Source organism: Leuciscus leuciscus, assembly GCF_965113295.1.
Source record: "Leuciscus leuciscus genome assembly, chromosome: 16".
NCBI classification, from domain to species: domain Eukaryota; kingdom Metazoa; phylum Chordata; class Actinopteri; order Cypriniformes; family Leuciscidae; genus Leuciscus; species Leuciscus leuciscus.
In genome coordinates this window covers 31,696,201-31,722,093 of record NC_138740.1, presented here as the reverse complement: position 1 = coordinate 31,722,093, position 25,893 = coordinate 31,696,201, and the positions used below count along the sequence as shown (strand labels likewise).

At 45.1% G+C, this 25,893-nt stretch overlaps 1 protein-coding gene and 1 long non-coding RNA gene across 2 annotated transcripts in view; one reads left to right on the top strand and one right to left on the bottom strand.

Moving 5' to 3' along the window:
• The window catches only part of LOC309477373, a 339,545-nt gene that overhangs the window by 94,900 nt on the left and 218,752 nt on the right, over nucleotides 1-25,893 (bottom strand). The window lies entirely within an intron of this gene.
• LOC309477553 (chemokine XC receptor 1-like) lies at nucleotides 14,937-17,641 on the top strand (the record flags this gene model as incomplete). The annotated part of the gene is made up of 2 exons (XM_082140827.1): nucleotides 14,937-15,587; nucleotides 17,549-17,641. The coding sequence occupies 2 exons, from the start codon at nucleotides 14,937-14,939 to the stop codon at nucleotides 17,639-17,641; spliced, it is 744 nt and encodes a 247-aa protein (XP_081996953.1).

Here is a 25,893-nt window from a genome sequence, read left to right as displayed (position 1 = left end):
TTGCAGTTGTTTTGAAGTATTTCATATAGTTTCGCGTTTAAAGTCTGTGTAGAGAGAATGGTGTCGTCTTAGCGGCCCCTAATGTAATAACAAATGATCGTTCCGACGGAAGCGAATCAATGAACAATAACTTTAGCTGGAAAATAACTTTATTAAAGAACCGCTATAAAGCCAAAACAATCTCTGTTACCATAAATTATACGTGTATCTCTGTAAAGCTGCTTTGAAACAATCTACATTGTTAAAAGCGCTATATAAATGAAGATGACTTGACTATTTTTTGTTCTTAAACTAGAATGTTATTTAAAGGTATCTGTCATGATTCTGCCTTCTTGTCTTTGATTTTCTCTTGTCTTGCGGCAGAATCATGACAGGCCCATGTTTCATGTGCAGCACATGGCCATTGGTTTGGCCATGTGCTTGCGTTGTCTCGTCATGTAACCCCGCCCCCTTGTTACCCTTGTTTAGTCATTGTTTCACCTGTGTCCCTGGTTAGATTATTGCTTTACCTGTGTCACCTGTTCCTGATTAGTTTCTCCCTTTTTAATCCCCTCATGTTTTCTGTCCTGTGTCGGTTCATTGTGAATACTGCTGTGATGTTACTCTGTGAAGCTTGCCTGTGCTATTATTTCATGTGAGTCATTGCAAAATAGTTCCTGTGAGTATCCTGTCTTCGTTACGAGTCCTGTGAAGATCCTGTTCGTGTATTTGCTGTTAGTTAGTGTCTAGTCTTCTGTCAAGTTTATAGTCTAGTTAGTATCCTCAGTCTTGTCTTGTTTTACCCCATTGTGGGCTTTATTTTCCCCTTTTTGCCTATAATAAATCGTGTTTAGTGTACTTTGTCTGCGCCTGGGTTCTCCTTCCTCATAATCATAACAGAATGAACCGACCAGCATCGAACCCAGCAGACAGAAGGTCCTCGCCCGTTGAGTCCCAAGCGGAACTTTTAAAGGAGTGGTGGCACAAGACGTGTTCAGATGTCAGGATCGGTAAGCTGCCGATTCCGCCTCAGGGAGAGAGGTCCATAAGACAGTACGCTCGGGTCGCTCATGAGAAGCGACTCTTCCTCCCTGACACCCTTCTCAACCGCTACTTCATAGCGGGTCTCAACACTCCTCCGCCTCTTGCTGAACGAGAGCAGTTGGTAGACCGGCCGTTTACTGACTTGGTGGACTGTTTATCTCGAAGGGAGATGCGGGGCTCCATCTTGTCTACACCTGCCTCGCTACCTGTAGTCCCGGAGGGTCGTGTCCTGGCCGTTGTTGCCCTTGGTGATCCGGCTGGTTCCACTTCTCCTGAGGCCTCTTCTGTTCCCATTGTTCTCCATGGTAAACGAGGGAGACGAGTTTCCTGGGATTCCCCGTCTGAGTCTTCCTCGACCGAGTCAGCGCTGCCCGAGAACGCCATCCCTGCTCCTGTTACGGTTCCAGCTGAACATCTCCAACTGGTCGCTAGCCCAGCTACAGATTCGGCTTCGCGTTCAAGGAGAAAGAAGAGGAGAAAGGGAGCCTCTCGCTCTTCATCTCTAGCTGTCCCAAGCGCTGTTCCGGAGCCCGCTCCTGCAAGCGCTGTTCCAGAGCCCGCTCCTGCAAGTGCTGCAGAGAGAGAAGCGGCCGATTCAGCTGCTGAAGCTGTCTTGCGGTCGGTTTCTGCTCATCAGAAGATGCCTGTCCTCGTCGCTGCCGAGACAATGTCTGAATACCTTAAACGTCTTGTCCAGATTCTTGAAGTCCCCGTCAAGTCAGTCAAGTCTTGTCCTGAGTCCACTGATTCTAAGTGCACCGTGAGCGCCGTACCCCAGTCAGCTGCCGTGAGCGCCGTACCCCAGTCAGCTGCCGTGAGCGCTGACCCGTACCCCAGTCAGCTGCCGTGAGCGCCGTACCCCAGTCAGCTGCCATGAGCACCGTACCCCAGTTGGCTGCTGACGACGATCTCCCCGATTCTGTGATGGGGAGCGTTAATTCTGAGCCGTCTTCGGGGAGCTCTGTTTTCGTTTCTGTTCCATCGTCACCCGCAGTATCCCCTGTCTTATCTCCTGTTGTGTCGCCTCCTGTGTCCCCCGTCAAGATTCCTGTCCCGCTGCTTTCTGTTTCTGTTCCTCTGTCAGATAGCACCCCTGCGAGTTCCCAGCCTCGGACTGTTTCCCCCAAGTCATCCCCTCGTGGGTCCCCATCCATGTCTGCCCGGACCCCTCGCCGTCAGCCCTCGTCCTGTCCACCCAAGACCCCTAGTCCACCCATCCACCCTGGACTGCCCCCTAAGGACTTTATGTTTCCCCCCAGTCCTCCCATCCACCCTGGACTGCCCCCCCTGAACTCTGTGTTGTCTCCACCTCCCCTGCCTTGTTTGTTGTTTTTGATTTTTCACCCCAATCCTGTCATTGTTTATTCATGTTTGCCGTTGTTGTTGTTTGTCATGTTTTGTTGGTTTGTGTCCTTGTCTCAGTCTGTCATGTCACGTGTTTAGTGTTCCCTTAGGGAGCGTCTGGAAGCCGCTCCTTAGGGGAGGGGTTCTGTCATGATTCTGCCTTCTTGTCTTTGATTTTCTCTTGTCTTGCGGCAGAATCATGACAGGCCCATGTTTCATGTGCAGCACATGGCCATTGGTTTGGCCATGTGCTTGCGTTGTCTCGTCATGTAACCCCGCCCCCTTGTTACCCTTGTTTAGTCATTGTTTCACCTGTGTCCCTGGTTAGATTATTGCTTTACCTGTGTCACCTGTTCCTGATTAGTTTCTCCCTTTTTAATCCCCTCATGTTTTCTGTCCTGTGTCGGTTCATTGTGAATACTGCTGTGATGTTACTCTGTGAAGCTTGCCTGTGCTATTATTTCATGTGAGTCATTGCAAAATAGTTCCTGTGAGTATCCTGTCTTCGTTACGAGTCCTGTGAAGATCCTGTTCGTGTATTTGCTGTTAGTTAGTGTCTAGTCTTCTGTCAAGTTTATAGTCTAGTTAGTATCCTCAGTCTTGTCTTGTTTTACCCCATTGTGGGCTTTATTTTCCCCTTTTTGCCTATAATAAATCATGTTTAGTGTACTTTGTCTGCGCCTGGGTTCTCCTTCCTCATAATCATAACAGTATCACGCAATGTTCACTATGGTTTCACAAGGACAGAGACTTGCAGGTAACAGGTGATTGTCTTAAAAAAAATCAATTGCAAACAAGTAAAATGTATAATTTAATTAAGTGAAATTTCATTCATCTTAATGTTTACAATGCTTATGCACCCCATGCACTTATTACTGTATAAATTAATACATAATATATTAATGTATAATATTACATTTTCAAACAAAACATGATTATACACACACATTATTTCATTAGTGTCCATGTGCATTATTTACTTTTAACATAATTTGATAAATTCATGACCTACATCACTTTAATCTATAAAACCTATTTATTTGGTTATTTTATTATAGTAATTAAAGTATACATGATAATGCATCGTCCAGAGGAGCCTTAATGATGAGTGAAAAGGGTTGTAGATCTCTCAAATACTGGTAAAAACTGCTTTTAAGTATGGGTAGGTTGGTACACTTTCCATGTCAGGTGAATTTAAACATTTAGAAATGTTTACAGCTGAAACTTGTTTAAATTTCAAAAAGTCAAAGTTCACTACTCAAAAATATACATTACATCAGTTTTAATATATATATATATATATATACTTTTGCATTGATTTAGCACAATGGGATTTATAAATGTCTAATAAACTGCACGTCAAGCATGTTGTCTGTCATTTCCTCTATGTTGTTCTTGTGGTGTCTGACACAGAGAGGAGAAAATATGCTGAAACTGAAGGTGAGGGTACAGCGTCAGTGCAGGGAGTCTTCATGATCCACTGAATCCCTTTGAGCTTCTTGTGTTGAGAGAGATAAAGGAGACAAAAACGGGACAAATTATATACAGTAGTAGTATATATTACTGTTATGTTGATAAAAAATAACGACTAGTTTCACTTTCAATGCATCAAACTCACTCGTTTATTTTCCGGAACCAAAACAACAGAGCACACCTACGGTGGCCTCACAGTGTCAGAATGTGCAACGTAAAACAGGCATCTTGAATAACCGAACTAGAACTGTATAGCTATGTGTATACTTTATGTATTACGTGAACACAACATTTCCTCCCCTCTCCGAATGTTCAGACGTGAAAGGTAGCAACAAAGTCTTCAAAGTGCCCAGGGCGTGTACGAACCCTGACAGGGCGGGGCTCTGGCAGCTGGCGTGCCAACGGGAACCATCAGTCAGCTGAAATGAAGCTGGGCCGAGCTGCCGACTGACCTGGTACGGAGCCGACCAGAATGATGAGAGCTTGTTAGCTCTGTGGGGCCGGCGGGTTCTGACCCAGTCTGACACTCTGATAGAAGGCCACTTAGCCTTGTGCTTCTCATCGAACCTCCGCTTCATGGAACTCTGTTGTCTCTTGACGTGAGACTTTACTGCTGCTGGGCATGGCCGTGGGCCCGCGGCCATTGGTGGACGGAGTCTTGACAGGGGAAACACAAGCTCCCTTTTCAGCATGAGTGCGGCAGGGGAGACCCCTGTTGTAGAGTGGGCAGTTGCTCTGTAGTGGAGGAGGGTCTGTGACAGTGCGGCCATCAGGGAGTATCCCTCAGACATGTGAGCACGCAGTCCATTTTTCAGGGATTGGTTGAATCGTTCCACCCCTCCGTTGGCTTGGGGGTGATAAACAGAGGTTCGGATATGAGTAACACCCTTGTTGGCAAGGAAGGTGGTGAACTCCAAGGACAGGAACTGAGGACCATTGTCCGTGGTAATTGCACGAGGCAAGCCCCAGCGGGAAAACAGCTGATCGAGAAAGTTGACCACAGCAGCAGAGGTAACCGTACCCATGGGAGCCACCTCAGACCACTTGGAGTGCAGGTCGTAGACCACCACGAGAAACCTCTGATGGTGTGGCACATTGTACAGCTCACCACAGATATCAAGCTGCAAGTGGTCCCATGGTGCAGACGGCCAGTCTACCGGCTGTAATGGAGTTGAAGCGGGTGGACCAGTCTTCCCACTGGTGAGGCACGCTGCACAGGAGCGGATAAGTCCCTCCAGGTCGCGGTCTATGGCGGGCCACCACACAACGTCACGGCACCGTTGTTTGGCTTTGACGATGCCGAGATGTCCCTGATGTGCCATTTGCAGGACACACCCTCTGAGGGCCGCTGGGATAACAGCACAGAGGCCACGAGCGATGCAGGCCTCACCCCAGCATGACAGTTCATGTTTCACTCGATAGTATGGCTCCAGTTCTGGTGGGACGCGGGCAGGCCAACCATGTCTGATATAGTCACGAAGCATGCTGAAGACTGGCTCGGCTGCTGAGGCCGACTCCAGGTCACGGAGGGAGACCGTGTCCTTAAGTGGTGAGTGGACCAGGTGTACTACCTCCTCCTCATCCTCTGGAGAGACAGCGGAGCACTGGGTGGCGGCAGGGCGGGATAGAAAATCTGCTACAACATTAGTCTTGCCAGGCGTGAATTGTAACTGAAAATCATACTGCTGCAGGCGGTCTGACCATCTGTAGAGCCGAAGGGGCCTGTGTCCTCCGCCTGAAGTGGACATCAGGGCTGTCAGGGCCTGGTGGTCCGTTCGTAGGGTAAAAGACCGTCCATACAGGTGCAAATGCCACCTCTCGCACGCCCAAATGCAGGCGAGGGCCTCCCTTTCACCCACTGAGTATTTCTGCTCGGTGGGGCTGAGCGCCCGGGAGGCGAAGGCTACGGACCTCTCCACGCCATCATGGAGCTGTGACAGAACGGCGCCCAGAGCCACAGCAGATGCATCACAGGTCACGAATGTGGGGCAGTCCAGCTAGAAGTGTGCCAGGATCGGAGACGTCGTGAGGAGACGCTTCAGTTTGTCAAAACCTGCCTGGCATTCAGAAGTCCAGGTCCAGGGAGCATCCTGCCTGAGCAGCATCCTCAGCGGGGCCGTGACAGAGGACTACTGTGGCAGGAAACGCATGTAGTAGGCTGTCATTCCCAGGAACGAAGCCAGCTGCGAGGCTGTCGTGGGGTTGGGGACTGCGCTGATGGCTGCCACATTCGACTGAAGAGGGGAGATACCATCTGCTGACACACGGAACCTGACAAAATCAATGGCCGGTGCGGAGAACGTACACTTCTCAGTGTTCAAGGTGACATGGTGGCGGCTGAGGGAGTCAAAGACCCGTTCCAGGCGGGCGTTGTGTGTGTCAACATCTGGCCCATGTACCACAATGTCATCCAAATAGGCCACAGTACCGGGGCAGCTGGCGAGGATTGTGGACATGATCTTTTGAAAACAGCTTGGTGCTGAACTGAGCCCAAAAGGCATCCTTGTATAGCGGTACAGGCCAGTATGAGTAATAAAAGCCGTCAGGTTCCGACTCTCCGGGTGCAGGGGAATTTGTAAGTAGCCCTGACGTAAGTCCAACTTAGAAAAGACCCGGGAGCCGTAAAAGTGGGTTGTGAGTTCTTCTGTTGTCGGAAGAGGGTACTTGTCAGGCACCACTGCCTTGTTGACCTGGCGGAGGTCAACGCAGACTCTCAGTCCACCTGACTTCTTCCTGGCGATGACGAGGTTGGACACCCACGGAGAGGCATCAATGGGTTCTATGATGCCGTCAGCCTGGAGGCGTTGGAGCTCCTGTGTAACGCCGTCCCGTAGAGCCAGGGGAACACGCCGAAGGGGCTGGACCACGGGAGGCACGCTGTGGTCAAGGAGCGGTTTGTGTGTGAATGAGGTGAGACACCCGAGGCCATTGAACAGTTCAGGCCGGCTTTGTTGCCAAGGGGAACCCACTTGTAGTATTCGTGTTCCGTTGTTGTCCTGTAGGGTAAAGCCAAGGCTGAGAAAGAGGTCAAGGCCCATGATGTTCTCACCGTGGCGTGTAATGTGGAATGGGAAACAGTCCACAGTTGCGGAGGTGTAGCGAACTGGGAGGTAAAGTAGGCCAACAACGTCAATTTTGCTGCGGCCATAGCCACAGAGAGCAGTGGATGGGGGCTGCAGCTGTCTGTTTGGGAAGAGTAGGTTACAGGTGTCAACATTCAGCAGTGACACCTTGGCCCCAGTGTCAAGGAGAAGAGGGACACAGCATCCATCCAGGTATACGGGGCACCTGGAGAAGGTCCCTGGGTTGGGGGCCTATAGTGCGCACTGGCACCACCGGGTCATGTGATTGTTCAGGGTAGTCAGCCGGAGCAGACCGGCACCATTTAGCAAAGTGGTTAGGTTTCTGACATCGTCTGCATGTTTGGCCCCTAGCAGGGCAGTCCTGAGCCCTTGTGGCATGACGGGTGGAGCCACAATTCCCACAGCGTCTCTGCTGCCGTGTTTGCTGGGGGCACGCGACCTGTATAGCAGCAGGGTCAGCCCGGTTGTCTGAGCTTGATAACTGTTGCACTGGGTGTTCAATAACGGCAGTATGAGACTTGTTTTCTGCGATTTTAGCAGCACATTGAGTTGCCGCCTCCACTTGTAAGGCGAGTGTTAATGCATCCTCAAGTGACAGTGTTGCATCTTTGAGTAATAACTCCTCCTGGACTCTGGGATTAGACGTTTTTTCAATGAGCTGGTCTCGAATAAGTTCATCCCTCATGAAGCCGAAATTACAGCGGTGTGCTAAGGCTTTTAAATCTGCTACAAACTGCCTAGCAGACTCACCAGGGCGCTGACATCTTTGTCTGAACTCCAGCCGCTGAAAGAGGATGTTCTGTGACTTCACAAAATGTCCAGTCAAAGCCGTAATTACAGCATTATAAGTGTCCAGAGTACCATCGAGCGTGTTGAAAATCCTGTTCCCCTCCGCTCCCAGCAGGTGCAGTAGAATAGCGCGCTTCCTCGCGCTAGAGGCATTATCCAATCCAATAGCCAAAAGGTATAGTTCAAAAGACGTTCTCCACTGATTCCAAGGAACGACAGGTTCGCCAGGGAGGGGAAGAAAAAAATCCGGAGGTGGCAGAGAAAAAACCGGGGCATCAGCCATCCTTGTCGCCAATGTTATGTTGATAAAAAATAACGACTAGTTTCACTTTCAATGCATCAAACTCACTCGTTTATTTTCCGGAACCAAAACAACAGCGCACACCTACGGTGGCCTCACAGTGTCAGAATGTGCAACGTAAAACAGGCATCTTGAATAACCGAACTAGAACTGTATAGCTATGTGTATTCTTTATGTATTACGTGAACACAACAATTACATGTTGTGGTATTTAGTATTATTCCCCATTAAGTCTAGTGTGATTTGTTTTTTTTAAATGGCTTGCTACTTTTAAGCATTGTTTTTAATCTCACAAATAAACTTCCATTTCCCTTTCCCATCAATCCAAAAATCAGCTGAGCTGAAACATAATATAGACAGCCTAATAGTCAACAGAAACACAATGTCTAAAAAAACTCCACCCATACGGTTTTGTTACTCAAAAATGCAATCTAAAATAATGATTTTTTTTTGTTTTTGTTATTGCACATTTAATGAGGAATGAAACGGATATTCTCATTTTATCACTTCCACATATCACACTTCGTTGTACTGATAATATACAATCGTATTCTTTAAACGTCTTACCTTTAATAAAAGTCCATCACAAACGGTCTGTTCTACTGCGCTGCTGCTACTTCCGGGAACTATTGAGAGGCTCCACGAGCCGCCATTGCTGTAAAAAAAAACGTTCCATTGGAGTAAATGGAGTTGTCGCAACTCTCTCTCTATATGGCTCTGACACAAAACTAACACAGAGATCGCTGTAATATGCAGATACAGACGTTTTGAAGACAATAAACTTGATTGCAATGATATTTGATTTGCCTGTGTTCTTCAAGCAATGCCAGGTATTTTTATAATAATAGATTATATTTATAATGTAATGCTAATCGATATAGACTTTATCATCGTGCATACTATAAATAATATATTTTCTGTCTGATTTTTTTTTATCTGAAGCCAAATTAGATCACAGAAGATTATTTAAATCACTCGTCTTGCGTTATAAAGTAAGTTTGGAGCACAAACATGGTTTTAATCTCATAAATGGTTGTGAATTGATGGTGTGCTAAGCTAACATGCTAGCTAGCTCAGGTGCACCTGTCACCTAGAAGTTATTCTTTTATGTTTTTTTTTTCAAAATAGTAATGCTAACTGAAATGTTTTAGTGCATTTGATACAGTTTCAAATGTAAGTGAGAACTTTGATAAAATAAAATAGGGATTGAAACCCTATGAATAGCATGTGAATAGCCAGTCGTTAGTAACTATAATGCAGACAAAAGATATGCATATTTAGAGCCATAACCAGGCTGGAGAGGTGTGTGAATGAGACTGAGGCCTCGTTTGCACCACAAAACAATAGAGACAATAGACTGAATAGATGACTTAGATGATGACTAAACATCAGTAGCATTTTTAGAGTCTAATCAAAATAAAGTAATTTGACATGATCTTGAAAAACATTTAACTAAATACAGAGTTTTAGACTTATCATTTTCAGATTTTAAATATAACATGGTCACACATATGGCTTTAGCTGCAGTGCATTTCTAGATTGCTACAGTGCCAACTTCATTTTTATTTTCATGAAGATGTTTCATAAAAATAAATTTCTAATAACTTTACAAAACTTTGAAGCTATTTAAAAAAAATATTTTCATTATGACAATAATTAATTCTACATTTACAATAAACTACCAGGTGTCAGCTTTCAAATGAGATCATACTTGTGCTTTTAGTGCAAAGGGTTCATGAACTGTATCTGTTTCAGTTTGGGTATGTCATTTCTGGGGATTTTTCAAAAGTGGCGTTGCAGCTTAACAGGTTAATGGATTCAAATACCCCCAATTAATCTAAAAAAAATTATTCAATCTATAATGGTGCTGGTGACTGCATCAGTACAATAAAAAATAAAAAAAACACAACAACAACAACATCCATTTTGATAGTACACCAAAAATACACTCTTGTTAAAACACCTGAGAGAAATTATATTTATTTATAGACCAACATATAAAACTCCCAAACACGTAAACAAACATGTTCCAAATAGGCCTATTCCATCTGTCCTTTGGGGTTATAAATGGACCTCTCTAAACATTTGCAAATGTTGTACATGACATGTACCAGACAAAGTCATACACATATTTCAAGCTATTGTTTTGACAGCTGTGAAGTCTACAAAATACTGCACAGAGATTTATATAGCCTACATACAGAGAAACTGGACATTCACTCATGTGATAAACTCATCTTTTAAATTCGATTCATTTTCTTTTATATGCTGAACCATATGTCACTGTGGTTACGAGTCATATTAAAGGGTTTATGGTCAAGTTAGATGGCTAGTTGTCAACTCAAAATAACATAATGAACATTATTAATTATGATAAAACTCTGCTTATGTTTCCTCTGTAATAATTACAAGCCCATTAGGCTATATTTTTTAATTATGAACCAAAAAAAGATATGTTTCTAACCTTATACTACGATTTTAAGCCTACTACTGTCCTGCATACTGTCCTACATAAGTCCTGCATAAATTCTGTGTTCTGCGTATTCTGCTGCTAATATCCACTGTAGCGTAAATGCCTCTGGGTTAATGCGAATTAGCTCAAGAATATAGGGAATTTTGGCAATATTAATATGACTCATGGTCATAATTCATAAATCGCATATGCATTTACTTTGTAAATTATAGGAAATGCCTCGTTCTGTAACTGGTTTCGTCATCCGTTATTCGTCCCGCGAATAAGTGTAAGACTATCACAGTTAAGAAGAAGTATTCCTGTTTACAAAACTCCAAGAAAGTTTATCTTCTGGCCACGAAGATAAAACCTCTTTGGGTTTATAAATTAAAACTACTCAAAGTAGTTTTATAATATAGAGCCTGTAGCTTTATAGATCTTTTGTTTCATTGACTTTATAAAAAGTGGGTTTTCAAACACAGAGACAGTTAAAAGTATAAATGGGTTTATTAATAAAATGGCACACGCTAGAGATTATAAGCTACAAATATAAACGTACGTAAAATGCAAACAATAAAACAAACAAACATTTAAACAAACATGACGTGATCGGAATGAATGACATGAAAGACAGAAAGAAAGAAAGAAATAAAGAGTTAAGAGATAGAGGGTAACTTAATTCGCAGACCTACAAGCTAAACACCAGGAATCAGCTGTTAGAGAGAAAGATACTTGCGAGATGTGGTACTCTTTCAGTGTGATGCTGAAAAGGGGACGCGCGCGTGCGCGTGTCCGGCTGGTTTGCGTCTAGCTTCGTCTTCTGGGTCGTTTCGAAAAACGATGTAAAGGCTCACTTGAATTTAACGTTACCGAGAAAGTTCAGATTCGTCTCCCGGGATGGGAGAGGCTGGAAATCTTAGTTGCAAAGACCGGCTGTTACGACTCGAACATGGGTTCGTTCGATGGAGAAGGCCAGGGCCTCCTTCAGATGTTCCTTGGAGAAGCGCTGCGCCGGGGAGAAGAAGGTCCGAAGAGAGGAAGTTGAGTTGGAAGCGATAAGAGAGCGAGTTAACTGAAGGTCTGGACTTTTATCAGTGTCTACTGTGCCGTCCCCTCCTTCGTGTAGGACGAATCAGCTGTCGAGATTTTTCGAGCGGGAAGATTCCTTTGTCCGGTTAGACACGCCCACTCGAATGAGTCATGATTGACTTTAACTTGAGAGGATTTTCTCCAGACATATGAACTTATAAAACAATGCGCATCACTGAATTCTGCTATCGGAATTCAACTCCGCCAGCTGGAGAGGATTACAGAGATATCAATTATGACGGGTAAAGATTGGGGAAACATAACGTTACACTTATATGCATAATTACACACAAATAAAGTTGGATTAAACACACAATAAAGTTGTCAGTGTTTCCGTTATGGCAAGTGACGACACTTTGAGAAACATAGGAATACATATCAACATTCAGTGGCTTGTTATGTGGGGGAATATCTGTTTCAAAGTCCAGAGTGTGTGTGTGTGTAATGCTGGAATGCCTGCTTTCCTGGGTCGTAAAGTTTTATGGTCTGAGGTAGGGTTACAACAAGACACGACTGAGGAATTCCCTTCAATGAACATTTAGAATTCAAAACTATACTCTAGCAAACCAAACCTCTATCACACGTGCATATAGTAAGGTACACATATTATAAAATAAAATAACAGATATTTCTCTTATTCTCAGTTATACACAAAAGGGTGTTTGTGTGTGTGTGCGGAATGTCATGAGGCTGTAAAGTTGGGGGATACGAGTCACATGGGTGCTGGTAAATTGGTCCTCGTGGGGCAATTATTAACCAGCAAGGACAAAGACGATGTGTTTTGCCATCACATGATCCACTTAATGCGAAAAGCAGATGCCATTGTTGTTACACCACATTTGACTTTTTTTCCTCAATAGCATGGGAGTGCCTTCCATCAAACTGTAAACAATCAATTTCAAATGAGCTGACTTATGCATTATGCAGTCAAAAATTGGTAGGCTACAATAAAGGTCTACATAACGAAGTGACATTTTCCTCATCCGACGACCATCAAGGATCAGATGGAAACAGCAAATAAAAGATGATAAAATGGCCAAAATACTTGCAGCAAAATTTTTATATATTTCCACGCATACGGTGGTGGGCCTATGTTGTCCAGAACCATGAATTACCCAAAACTTATAGGATTATTTATTTATTATTTAATTAGTTATAGGAAAAGGATTATTTGTAGAGCAACCTTATGATTTGAAATGATTTATTCTTCTGAACGAAGAATCACATATTGCATTTAGTTTACTTTCTTATCATGCTCATGTTGAATTGCAGTCTATAAGTAAAACGGTACAAATAATAATTCTCTCCTCTATTAACACTATCAGTTATGTTTTGTAAGCTCCTGTGCTGCTCAGACAAACAAGAAGGAAATGAACTCCACCACAACTGGAGCTTCCACCAACTCTACAATGGGATCTGGAACAGATGGAATCTGGGAAGCGGACGAAATAGAAATTTGGATTTTCTGCATCAGTCTCTTGTTTGGTATTCCTACACACTCCTATGTTATATGGCTCATCATCACAGGATCAGGACGTGGAGTTGCATCAGAGTTATTTATGCTCAATCTCTCTTGTTGTGAGATTTGTATCTATGTGGATTTTCTTTTCTTTATATTGTCAAAATATAGTTCAAGTCTCTTGCCATTAGCACTTTTATTACAAGGACTAGACATCACTGGTCGTCCTCTGTTTCAGTGTCTGATGTGTGTTGAGCGTTACCTGGCAGTGGTTCATCCTGTAACCTTTCTGAAGTTCAAACCTCTCAGATATAGAGTGATCTGCTGCACTGCGGTCTGGATAATTATTCTTGGATCCTGTGTGTTCTGCACATGAAGAGAAGAGCATTTCATCTCATTCTAATACTGTTATGGTGTATGGTGTAATGGTTATATATGCCAATTGCTTTCTCTGGATTCTTAACCATTCTGACAGATCTAGTTTGTCATTTTGGTCTCCTTCTCTGCTTTGTTATATTCTAGGTAGTTTTGTTCAGCCTCTTCCTTATCTGCAGTTGAATTGTCTCTGTCCTCTAAATGACTGTTCATTATGGTCTTTACACTGCTGAATCACACACTCACACTGTGTGTGCAAATGTCAAACACTTGCAAATCCCAGTTTTGTTCCTTAAAAGTGCTCATTATAAATTCCTGATACCTTTTGAATGCAACTTTATTTCCCAGAGGATGGTAATGCACCCTGACTTCAAAAATATGAATTATATATTCATATATAATGAGATTTCAACTGTAATTTCAGGGAGTTTTGAGTTTTGTGTTTAATAAAGATCAGAAAGTCAGAGAACAACAGCCAGTCAATGTGTGCATGAAGAAATCCTATATATTTTAAGTTTATTCTAAGTGTATTTATCTGATATATTTATTATAAATGGTAGCTGTTTGCTTGTTTTACAATAAATCTTAATTGATGATTCAGTGTAATTTTCTCTTCTTTCTAAATATAAAATAAAGTTAGCATACCATGGTGTTCAGTGATTGGGAGCTGCATCATTTCTTCTTTACTGATTTTGTGGACTATTTCTCTTTTTTGCTGTTTAAAAAACAGCCGTACCACATGAGCAAGAGTTATTGTGGCATCATGTCTCTGATGAATCACAGCTGTGCTGATATTTGGAACAGCATCATAAATGCAATTGTCAAATTGCTTTAATACAACAGTTCAGTGAACAAGACGTTTATCAAAATGGGAGTTTTTTTGGGGGAATACAATTAAAGTATCAGATAAGACTATATGTCTTTTTGATCTTTTTACTTTTAATATTTGCATATCTGATGTTTTATGTGACGTGTAGCAGATGAAGTCATGCACATAATATTCTTGTAACAGCTGTGAAGTCAGTCTATAAAACACTGCACAGAGATTTATACACATCCAGAGAGACTGAACATTCACTCTTCAGGTGATAAACTTCTCTTTTAAATTGAATTATTTTTCTTTTTACCGCTGAATGATATATGACAATGTTGCTGTGGTTATCAGTCATAGTAAAAGGGTTATGGACATGTTAGATGGACCACTTGAGTAAAACAGAACTGATCTATATTTGTTTCATCAAAGTGAATTAGCAATTTACTTGACTTTAGGGTACACTCTTAAAAATAAAGGTTCTTTATTGGCATCTGTGATTTCATGAAGAACCTTTAACATGGGATCTATTTATTTTTAAATGCTGTTTATTTTTAAGGGTGCATTATGTAGACTTACTGCAATGTAGTAAATGATCAGTCATTTTTTTTAAATATAATTTTTTTTTAAATCTTGCTTACGTTGAACTGTCATCTGAGTAACCCCATAAGTTTATAATTCTCTCTTTTTATAGCAATACTATTTATGTTTTGTGAACTCAGACAAACTAGGAGGAAATGAACTCCACCACACCAGGAGCTTCCACCAACTCCACAACCCCTTCCATATTGCTAGTGGGGTATCTGGAAATGTGTGTGTTCAGCATCAATTTTCTGTTTGGTCTTCCTACACACTCCTATATTATATGGCTCATCATCACAGGAGCTGGAAGTGGAGTCGCATCAGAGTTCTTCATCCTCAATCTCTCTGTTTGTGAGATTGGTAACTGTCTGGATTTGTTGTTTTTTGTACTGGTTAATTGGATTTCAGTTCTTATGCCATTACCACTGTTTTTGCAAGGACTTTTCATCACTGGTCGTCCTCTGTTTCAGTGTCTGATGTGTGTTGAGCGTTACCTGGCAGTGGTTCATCCTGTAACCTTTCTGAAGTACAAACCTCTCAGATATAGAGTGATCTGCTGCACTGCGGCCTGGATAATTATTCTTGGCTCCTGTTTGTGCTGCACGATCACATTAATGTTAAATAATATAAATGCACATACATGGTTCTTATTGATGCAGTTCCTCCTCTTCCTCTCCATCCAGTTGTTTTGTCTTGTGGCTGTTCTCAGAGCTCTGAAGCAGTCAGGACCAGGAGAGAGAGGGAGAGACAGAGAGGAGGAAAACCACTTGAAGAGAAAAGCATTTTATATCATTCTAATAACTACTGTGAACATAGGTTTTGCATATGTGCCAATTATTATCGCAGGAGTATTTATAATTCTGATAAACCAGTATATTTGGATATTTTGGGCTTCTGGTTTGGTTTGTTATGTTCTAGCTAGTTTTGTTCAGCCTGTTCTTTATCTTCACCGCACTGGAAAACTCTCCTTCCTCTATTCCCCATAAACTGAAAAATGACTTACACATTGTTTAACTTTTTTAATTTTTTTAGTAGTGGATGGGCCATATTTTTTTTTATTTTTTTTATCAGCTGAAGTGTCTCTTTCCTCTTGGTGTGTGCTCTGGTCTTTAAATTAAGTTATATTTTAAATTATATATACAAATCTTTAATTTCCCTGTTTATTTACACATAGATCTAGCTTATTCTGAGTGCGTTAATTAAATATGGTTGTTTGATATCAGTGTGTTTGTTTATCCAATAAAACATTTAATCATTGACCAGTGTCACCTTTTGCATACCCATATTTATTATTTATTTATCTACAGTATCTCTCTCTCATTCTTTCTTGCTATCTTAAATACGTAGTCTAAAAATTAATAAGTTGCACGTGCATGTGCTGTCTAGTTTAGATGTACAAAGATTGTATATTCAGTCTGCAAAAAAATTATTTTCGTGTGATTAATTCGAATTTGCTACTTTCTTGAATAGAAGCAATATATAACAATATCATGCGGCACACTGGAATACTTTATTCTGACTGGTCAATCACAAGCTTCCAGATTAACATTTTCCATATAAAAGTGAATTTCTGTTAATACGTTTACTCAGACTCTTTTTCTTTTTTTTTTTTTTTTTACTTATTATTACTTATTTACTTACTTATTACTTTTACTTATATTTGTATGTTTTATGCGGTATGAAACAGATAAGTCATGCATTGACATCCTTGTGACGACTGTGAAGTCAGTCTACAAACACAGCACAGATATTTACATCTGAGAGGGGGCATTCACTATTCAGGTGACAAACGCATTTTAAAAAAAAATTTTTTTTATATCCTTAGTGTTAGAAAATGTCACTGTATATCCTTTTATATCCTCACTGTTAGAACAGTGTTTATCTGAAAAAGTCCAAAGCGAGTTCTGAGGAAAGTTTACAATTGAATAAAATGAGATTGAGCTCTTTTTGTTTAATTGAAGTAACAATTTAATAAGCGAAATATGATAGAAATGTTATTTTGGGAATGAATAAACTTTTTTGGAATAAAATTAAAGTATCAAATAAGAGTATATGTTTTTATGATCTTTTTAAACCTTTTTACTTTTTAATATTTGCATATCTGAAGTTTTATGTGACGTGTAGCAGATGAAGTCATGCACATAATACTCTTGTAACAGCTGTGAAGTCAGTCTATAAAACACCGCACATAGATTTATACACATCCAGAGAGACTGAACATTCACTCTTCAGGTGATAAACTTCTCTTTTAAATTGAATTATTTTTCTTTTTACCGCTGAATGATATATGACAATGTTGCTGTGGTTATCAGTCATAGTAAAAGGGTTATGGGCATGTTAGATGGACCACTTGAGTAAAACAGAACTGATCTCTATTTGTTAATCAAAGTGAATTAGCAATTTACTTCACATTAGGGTACACTCTTAAAAATAAAGGTTCTTTATTGGCATCTGTGATTTAATGAAGAACCTTTCAAATGGAACCTTTCAAGTGCAAAAAAGCTTCTTTAGATTTTTTTAATGTTTTTCAAAAAAGGGTTCTTTTAGGAACTTCACTAATAGTTTTTTGGAGAACTAAAATGGTTCTTCTATGGAATCGCTGTTTATTTTTAAGAGTGCATTATGTAGACATAATGCAATGTATTAAATGATCAGTCTTTTATTTTTATTTTTTTATCTTGCTTACGTTGAACTGTCGTCTGAGTAACCCCATAAGTTTATAATTCTCTCTTTTTATAGCAATACTATTTATCTTTTGTTAACTCAGAAAAACGAGGAGGAAATGAACTCCACCTCCACCAACTCCACAACCCCTTCCATATTGCTAGTGGGGTATCTGGAAATGCAGGGCCGGCCCTGACCAATTTGCTGCCCTAGGCAAGATTTTACCTGGTGCCCCATGCATCACAGCCCATTTCACCCCGTCATTGTGTTCATGATTATTTAGCCTACACATTACAGCCTAAACACAAATACCAAGAGCATTACATCTAGCATTCAAGTCAAGTCCCCATTATCTTTTATAGCACGTTTTACAATACAGATTTAATGTGAACTTTGCTATTTTTAATAAACCTGTAAATAAATATCATTACTAATTTTGGCAAATACATTTAAAAAATGCCATATACATGCAGTACAGGCCAAAAGTTTGGAAACATTACTATTTTTAATGTTTTTGAAAGAAGTTTCTTCTACTCATCAAACCTGCATTTATTTGATCAAAAATACAGAAAAAAAATGCAATATTGTGATATATTATTACAATTTAAAATAATTGGTTCCCTTTCAAGGGAACTCGCGTTGCGTCGAAATTGACGCTATGGGGAACGCTTTGCGTGATGACGTCTTGAAGCACGTGTAAAATCAGTCCAATGGTGTGGCGGAACGTCAGAGGCGGGTGACGTCACGTACCAGGAAGCTATAAAAGCCAGCCCGAAACAGAAAACGAAAGCTTTCTGAGTCTTCAGTTGCGCTCTGTGTGAAATCTGTCCTTGTTATTTGGTGTTGTCTGTCTATATTGTATTATATATATATATTCAGAACTATGGCGAGTAAGCAGCAGCAGTTTAGAGTGTGTGTTCACCCCTGCCCGCGTTATTTAACGAGTGGGGACACTCACACTCTTTGTGTTGTCTGTTTGGGTGAAGAGCATGCCCAGTCAGCACTCGAGGGTGCTGGCTGTGAGCATTGCGATGCGCTTCCTATGCGTACGCTCAGATCCCGCCTGGCTTTATTTAACCAGGATCGCGTTCCCCAGGGCTCTGGTCCCGCCGCTGCCGAGGCACGGCGTCGATCACAGACCTGGGGTTCGCAAATGGATCTATCAGTGGATGTTGAGACGGGCTCTGCCTTATCTCAGCCTCTTTCTGATAGATCCAGTGCCTCTCATCAGGGTGTGGAAGCACGCGTTGCGGTTTCTTCCCCCCCGATGGAGGCACCAATACTGCAATTGTCCAGCTCTGAGGAGTTGGACGTTGTTAGTATTGACGCTGAGTCTGAGGATTCGCCACCTCAGTCTCATTCGTTTGAGGAATTGCTTGATGTTGTTACAAGAGCTGTCGAGCGATTATCTGTTGAGTGGCCAGAAGATAGGCAGGGCGTTCGTTCGAAAAGCAAGCTCGACGAACGTTTCCTGCCATCTCGTGCACAGCCTCAGTGCAGAAGCCTTCCGTTTTTCCCCGATCTCTACACCAAGGTGTCGAGATCGTGGGGGAAACCAGTGTCATACAGAGTATATACTGCACAAACATCCCACTACTCTTCTATACACAATTATAAAGAGCATGGTTATGGGGAGATGCCGAAGGTGGAAGAGACGCTTGCGAGCTATCTCTCTCCAGCAACGGCATCTTCTCTGAAGGCTCCTGCATTACCATCCAAACCAGTAAAATTCACTTCTTCCCTGGTTCATAAAGCTTATGCCGCCGCCGGCCAAGCTGCAGCATGTTTGCACACTATGTCATTAATGCAAGCATACCAGGCAGAATTATTGGGTGATTGTGAGGAGGGCGGGGTTATTGGTCCCGATACTGTGTCCGAACTGCGTAGAGCCACAGATTTATCTCTCAGGGCCACCAAGGAGACGGCCAAATCCATCGGCCGCTCTATGGCAGCCCTGGTGGCCACTGAGAGACATCTGTGGCTCAATCTAAGTGATATAAAGGACAAAGAAAAACATGTTCTTTTGGATGCACCGGTTTCCACTGAAGGTCTATTTGAAGACGCAGTTAATAGTGCTGTAGCGAAGTCACAAGAAGCTTCAAAACAGGCAGCTGCACTTCAGAAACTTCTCCCCCGCAGTTTTTTCTATGAGGCTGCTGAGCGGGAGCAGCCTCACTCCTCTAAAAAGAGCGCTGAGCACCGTGCCACTCAGAAACAGAACGTTTCCTCCCGTGCTCCCCCACAAAAATCTCGGGGACACGGAGGGCGCTCTCAAACCCAGCAGTCTTCGAGGGGTAAAACGGATCTGCGGACCGTTATTACCGCCAAGAAGGCTGCTGGGAAAAAGTCCTGATGTCTGAGGGCTCAGGACAAATGAGGGTAGTCCCCCCCCCGAAGCAGAGCGGTTAACACCTCTTTTCACGGTGCCCGTCTCTCTTCGGTGCCCTCAGGGGACCGTTCTGCCAACCCTGCCGCCTCCGGTGTTACAGGGCGCAGCGGTCTCCGGCGAGCACATATCTCAAGGTCCACCCGGAAACGTAGTGGCCTCGGGATGCCCGCCCCCTCTGAGGAGGGTGCTAGAGCAGTCTGTTCGGTCGTTCCCTGCCAGTGCGCCGTTACAGGGCGACGAACCGACTACTCAACAGCAGGAGAAAAATACGGTGCCCGTCTCTCGTCGGTGCCCTCAGGGGACCGTTCTGCCAACCCTGCCGCCTCCGGTGTTACAGGGCGCAGCGGTCTCCGGCGAGCACATATCTCAAGGTCCACCCGGAAACGTAGTGGCCTCGGGATGCCCGCCCCCTCTGAGGAGGGTGCTAGAGCAGTCTGTTCGGTCGTTCCCTGCCAGTGCGCCGTTACAGGGCGACGAACCGACTACTCAACAGCAACAAAATCCAGAAACCAGTCTCGAGAGGCTGGTACCTCTAGTAGAATCTTTGACAGCGTGGAAGCTACTGTCAAATGTTTCTCGTTGGGTCCTGCTGACCGTGGAAAAAGGGTATCAGATACAATTCAAGAAACGCCCACCGTGGTTTATGGGGGTCCTGCCCACAGTGGTGGGCCCCGAGCAGGTTCTGGTTATGGAACAGGAAGTAAACACTCTGTTAGAGAAAGGGGCCATAGAATATGTACCTCCCTCCAACAAGGAAACCGGGTTTTACAGCCGGTACTTCATAGTTCCAAAGAAGGACGGGGGATTGCTTCCCATTTTAGATCTTCGAGTTCTGTATGAGTCAGTCATGCAGCTCAAGTTCAAAATGTTAACATTGAGATAATCGTGCCACAGATCAGGTCTGAGGACTGGTTTGTCACGATAGACCTCAAGGACGCATATTTCCATCCGTCCGTGTCATTGGAAGTTCCTGAGGTTTGCTTTCGGGGGCAAAGCATACCAATATCGAGTTCTTCCATTCGGCCTGGCTTTATCACCCCGCACTTTCACCAAATGCGTGGATGCAGCTCTGGTGCCTCTGCGCCTCCGGGGTATTCGCATCACGAACTACATCGACGATTGGTTGATTTTAGCTCAGTCGCATCAGATGGCGGTTCAACATCGAGATGTTGTTCTCGTCCATATGAAAGAGTTGGGGTTACGGCTGAACGCCAAGAAGAGTGTGCTTTCTCCATTTAGAGGACCACTTTTTTAGGCGTGGTTTGGGATTCAGTGTCGATGCAGGCGCGCCTGTCACTGCCACGCATAGATTCCATCCTGGCAGCTGTAAAAAGTGTAAAGCTAGGCCAGCTACTCACTGTCAAACAGTTCCAGAGACTGTTGGGTTTCATGGCAGCAGCTTCCAACGGGATACCTTTTGGACTGTTGCATATGAGGCCCCTGCAGTGGTGGCTCAGGACCAGGGGGTTTCCCCGAGGGGCAACCCATTTCGCACAATCAAGGTCACGCGGCGATGCCTACGTGCCTTGGTTATGTGGAAGAAACCTTGGTTCCTGTCCCAGGGCCCAGTGCTGGGAGCTCCTTGTCGTCGCAAACTGCTAACGACGGATGCTTCCCTCACGGGTTGGGGAGCGATCCTAGAGGGTCGCTCATCTCAAGGTCTGTGGGAAGACCATCATCGTTCCTGGCATATCTATCACCTAGAGATGTTAGCTGTCTTCCGGCTCTGAGGAGCTTTATCACAGGTCTCAGGGGACACCATGTGTTAGTGCATACGGACAACGCGTCGGTAGTCGCCTATATCAACCACCAAGGGGGTTTGCGCTCGCGCCCGTTATCTAATCTGGCACGCCATATCCTCTTGTGGTCCCAGGGGAAGTTGCTGTCACTCAGAGCAGCCTACATCCCCGGGGTTCAGAATATAGGAGCAGACACTCTGTCGAGACAGGGGCCGAGGCCCGGGGAATGGAGGCTCCACCCCCGAGGTGGTGGAGCTGATATGGACGGAGTTTGGCCAAGTATAAGTGGATCTGTTTGCGTCTCGAGAGACGTCTCACTGTCCACTTTGGTTCTCCCTCACGCATCCAGCTCCTCTGGGACTGGATGATATGGTACAGACGTGGCCGAGGCTACGTCTGTACGCCTTTCCCCCAGTTGCTCTGCTCCCGGGAGTTCTGGAGAGAGTTCGCAGGGACCGGGTTTGCCTGCTTCTTATAGCCCCGCGCTGGCCGGGCAGAGTATGGTTTCCCGATCTTGTGTCCCTCCTCGACGGGCATCCTCTGGAGCTACCCGTCAGGAGGGACCTTCTGTCCAAAGCAGGGGGCTTGATTTTTCACCCCCGACCGGAACTGTGGAACCTGTGGGCTTGGCCTCTGAGGGGGCCCAGCTCATAGAGTCAGGTCTCTCAACTGAGGTTGTTGAGACCATTCTACAGTCCAGAGCTCCCTCCACGAGGAAACTTTATGCCCTGAACTGGAGAGTATTCACCTCTTTGTGTATTGACCGTCGGTTGGATCCAGTCAACTGCCCAATTGGTACAGTTCTGGAGTGACTCATGTTCCCATTGCGGGAATATGACCATCTCGGCGTTGAGGTCGAGACTCGCCTTCGTTCGCGAAGGTGCAGTCCCCATCCCCAGGCCCCGCTCTAGTGTTGCTTCTGGGTTACCTTCCCGGAAGAAACCTCGAGTGCCGTCTGGATTGGGTGACCTGAGGATTACGGTGAGGGGTAATCCTCCCGGCAAAGCCCCATGGATCCCTCCCTCCTCTCTCACGCCGCAGCTGGTGGAGGCCTCCGGTGAGCGCGCTGGTCCCTCTGTAGTGGACCGACCAGCCGTCTCTTTCGGTGGTGCCCCTCCAGAGGACAGGATGTCTATCGCAGCATCGGAAGGGGAGCTGGCCTCTGGAGATGACGAACCGGCTGCGCTGCCTTCATCTGGGAGACCAGCGTTGCCCGAGCCGGATCCAGAGATGTTGGCTATGCTGAAAAATGCCGCCGAGGCGGTAGGGCTCATGTGGAATGATCCACCGTGTCCCGAGCCGTCCACTCCGGTGCCATTCTTTCCTGAAGTGCATGAGGAGTTGACGAAGGCATGGATGGCACCTATCTCTGCCAGAAACCGCCTGAGTAGCTCCTCCCCCTCACTACCCTTGATGGAGGAGCAGCTAAGGGATATGAGGTGATCCCTCCAGTGGAGCGGTCAGTCGCGATGCAGCTGTGTCCGGCGACTGCTGCCTCTTGGAGGGGGAATCCTCGTCTCCCCTCTGAGGCCTGTAAGCTCTTGTCCGCTCTGACGGGCAAGGCTTACAAAGCCTGTGGGCAAGCTGCTTCTTCTCTGCATGCCATGGCGCTCCTGCAGGACCATCAGGCCCAGGCGCTCATGAACATGCACAAGGGTAGTCCAGACCGTGAGCTCATGGTTGAGCTCCGCACTGCTACCGATCTTGCCCTCCGGGGCACGAAGGTTGCAGCTAGGGCGATCGGTCTGGCGATGTCCACCCTGGTGGTCCAGGAACGCCATCTCTGGCTCAACCTGGCGGACATGAGATAGGCGGACAAGGTTCGGTTCCTGGACGCTCCCATTTCGCAGGTTGGGTTATTCGGCGACGCAGTAGAGAGCTTTGCCCAGCAGTTCTCTGCCGCCCAGATGCAGGCGGAGGCCATCCGGCACATCCTAGCCCGACGTCCTGCTGCTGCCTCCACCCGGTTGTCGGCGGTAGATCCTCCGCCTGCTCGTCGCCGAGGGCGTCCGTCTGCAGCCGCCCTTGCTGGACCACCGCAGCAGCCTCCACCCAGGTCTCAGCGTGGAGCCGGCCGCAGAAGGGGCGCCCAGTCCGCCTCAGGCGCTGCCAAGCCAGGTGGCAAGCGACAGCGGAAACGCTGACCTGAGCGGACCACCCAGGGATGGAGAGTTGCTCTGGGAGATGGTCACCGATCCACTCCCTTCATCCGGTGGAGGGCCGGGTGAAGCTTTTTTGTTTTATGTGTGTGTCTGTTACGCCGCTGGCTCCCAAAAAAGCGGAGCCAGCGGTACCCACATATTCAAAGAAAGAGCAATTCTCTATTCCCGGGCCCTAAAAGGGCTAGTCTGATGGTGTGTGACCCTGTAAAGCCTTACACTCCTCAGCTTCCTCTTCTTCGCCAGCTGGTAGCTGGGTGCGTTTGAGGTCCTGGTCATCCGCCTTCTCACGCTTCCCTGCCACCCAGTGGAGTCAGGTAAGTGTTGCACCGCACACTCAGTTCCCGCTTCGGGCCGCCTTCGGGCCTCTCCATCCGGATCCCTGTCCTCCACCTCGCTGCCCCACCTCGAGTACATCTGTGGTTACTGGCCCCTGGTCCGGTTTTGTCGAAGTCTAAAGCGCTTCCAACCGATGCCCAGCCTGGCCTCATTTGGTACCTTCAGAACCGGCTTGCGATTCATTTCACTTGGCTTTCACCGGCTCAGTGATATAGTGGATACTCCATCCCCAACTAGCCAGCTGTTCGGACCACTTCGGGGCCGCACAGCCACGTGTGTTGCCCCTCCGAACTCGTCCTACGCCAGATGTTTCTTCTCTTGTCTGAGCAGATATCCCTCGGCAAAAACTCTGGCCACAGCTGGCCCTGGGCTCCGCAGAATTGCGTTCCCCAGTGAGCCTTCTTGCACTATGGTGCTTAAATCAGGAAGAGAACAAGTTCAGTGATCCTCATCTCACCAGGTGTTGAGCAGAAATGCTCCTGATGCTCACTGATACCCTTCACATCTGGTGTTGAGCATTGCTCCTGTCTTGTGCAATGGAGCAGGTCTTGTTAGTTGCCCCTTGTTGGCCAACCAACCTCCTCCTCTCGACAGCCTTCCTGACACCTTCCTCTGACATATTCTCAGGGATGGGGCACCCGCGTCTAGACCTTGGAAAGTTCCAGGACTGGTTCTAGTAAGAACGGGACGCGGTGGTTCTGGTCTACCGCAATAATTATTATGCAGTAGAGACCATCACTTCTGTGAGCACCTCTAGAAAGAAGCTTGCTCCTCTAATAGAAGTTGAACCTGTTCGTTGAATTGAGTCTTCTCTCCGTGATGATAGTATTGTGTTTTATACACAATATAAAACTCAAAACTAAGTATTTTGAACTCCATCTTTCAAGAGCAAGCGGTTTGTGCATCCTGCATTGAACTCTGAGATTTGATAAGTCATCAGTAAAATAAAGGGAACACAGCAAAAGTTTAGGATTATACTGCTGTGGTATTGTGGTGATGAATTTTAACCACTGATTAAAACTATAGCAATACAAACAGTAATCGATCACAAAACATCTTAGGCTACGACTGTAACCATGGTTCCCTGAAAAGGGAACTCGAGCTGTGTCGAGATGCTGTGGGAACGCCACTGTGTGATTGCGTCATTAAGCACCTATGAAATCAGTCCAAATGGCATGACGGAAGGTGACGTCATCGACCAGGAAACTATAAAGCATATCTGAAATGATATCAAGTCGCTCACAGGCATGCAGGGAGTATGGCAGGGCAAATCAGCGTCTCATTCCCTCTTCATGGAACCAGGTTACAATCGTAACCTGAGACGTTCCCTTTCAAGGAAATTCGAGTTGCGTCGAGATGCTGTGGGAACACTGTACCCACAACGCCACAGTAACAAGTGCTTGTCTGTGTGAAATGTCTGCACACACTAAGACGAAAGCACCTGCGCCCCTGGAGTGGAGCTGAGGTCAAGGTCATAAAACCTCACTAATGTGTGTGGCGTGGCAACATCCCGCCACATCACAAACATATTGAGGGGAAACTCCTAAAACGATAATGTTTTAGAAGCAGCCATACTCTTAGTCTCTTGGTCTGATGCCTGACACAATGCCACGAATGAAATGTTACTAGAGGGTGTCTCCCCAAGGATACACCACTTAAAGGGACGTGATAAGCAGCTAAGGCAGCCATGAACACCTTAAGGGGCTGTTTACACGACACCTTTTCAACTAAATGCGTAAAACTTTTCATGCGTTTTGGCCATTCATTTACATGACAACTATGTTTTGGGTGCCTGAAAACGCAAAGTTTTGAAAACGGGTTT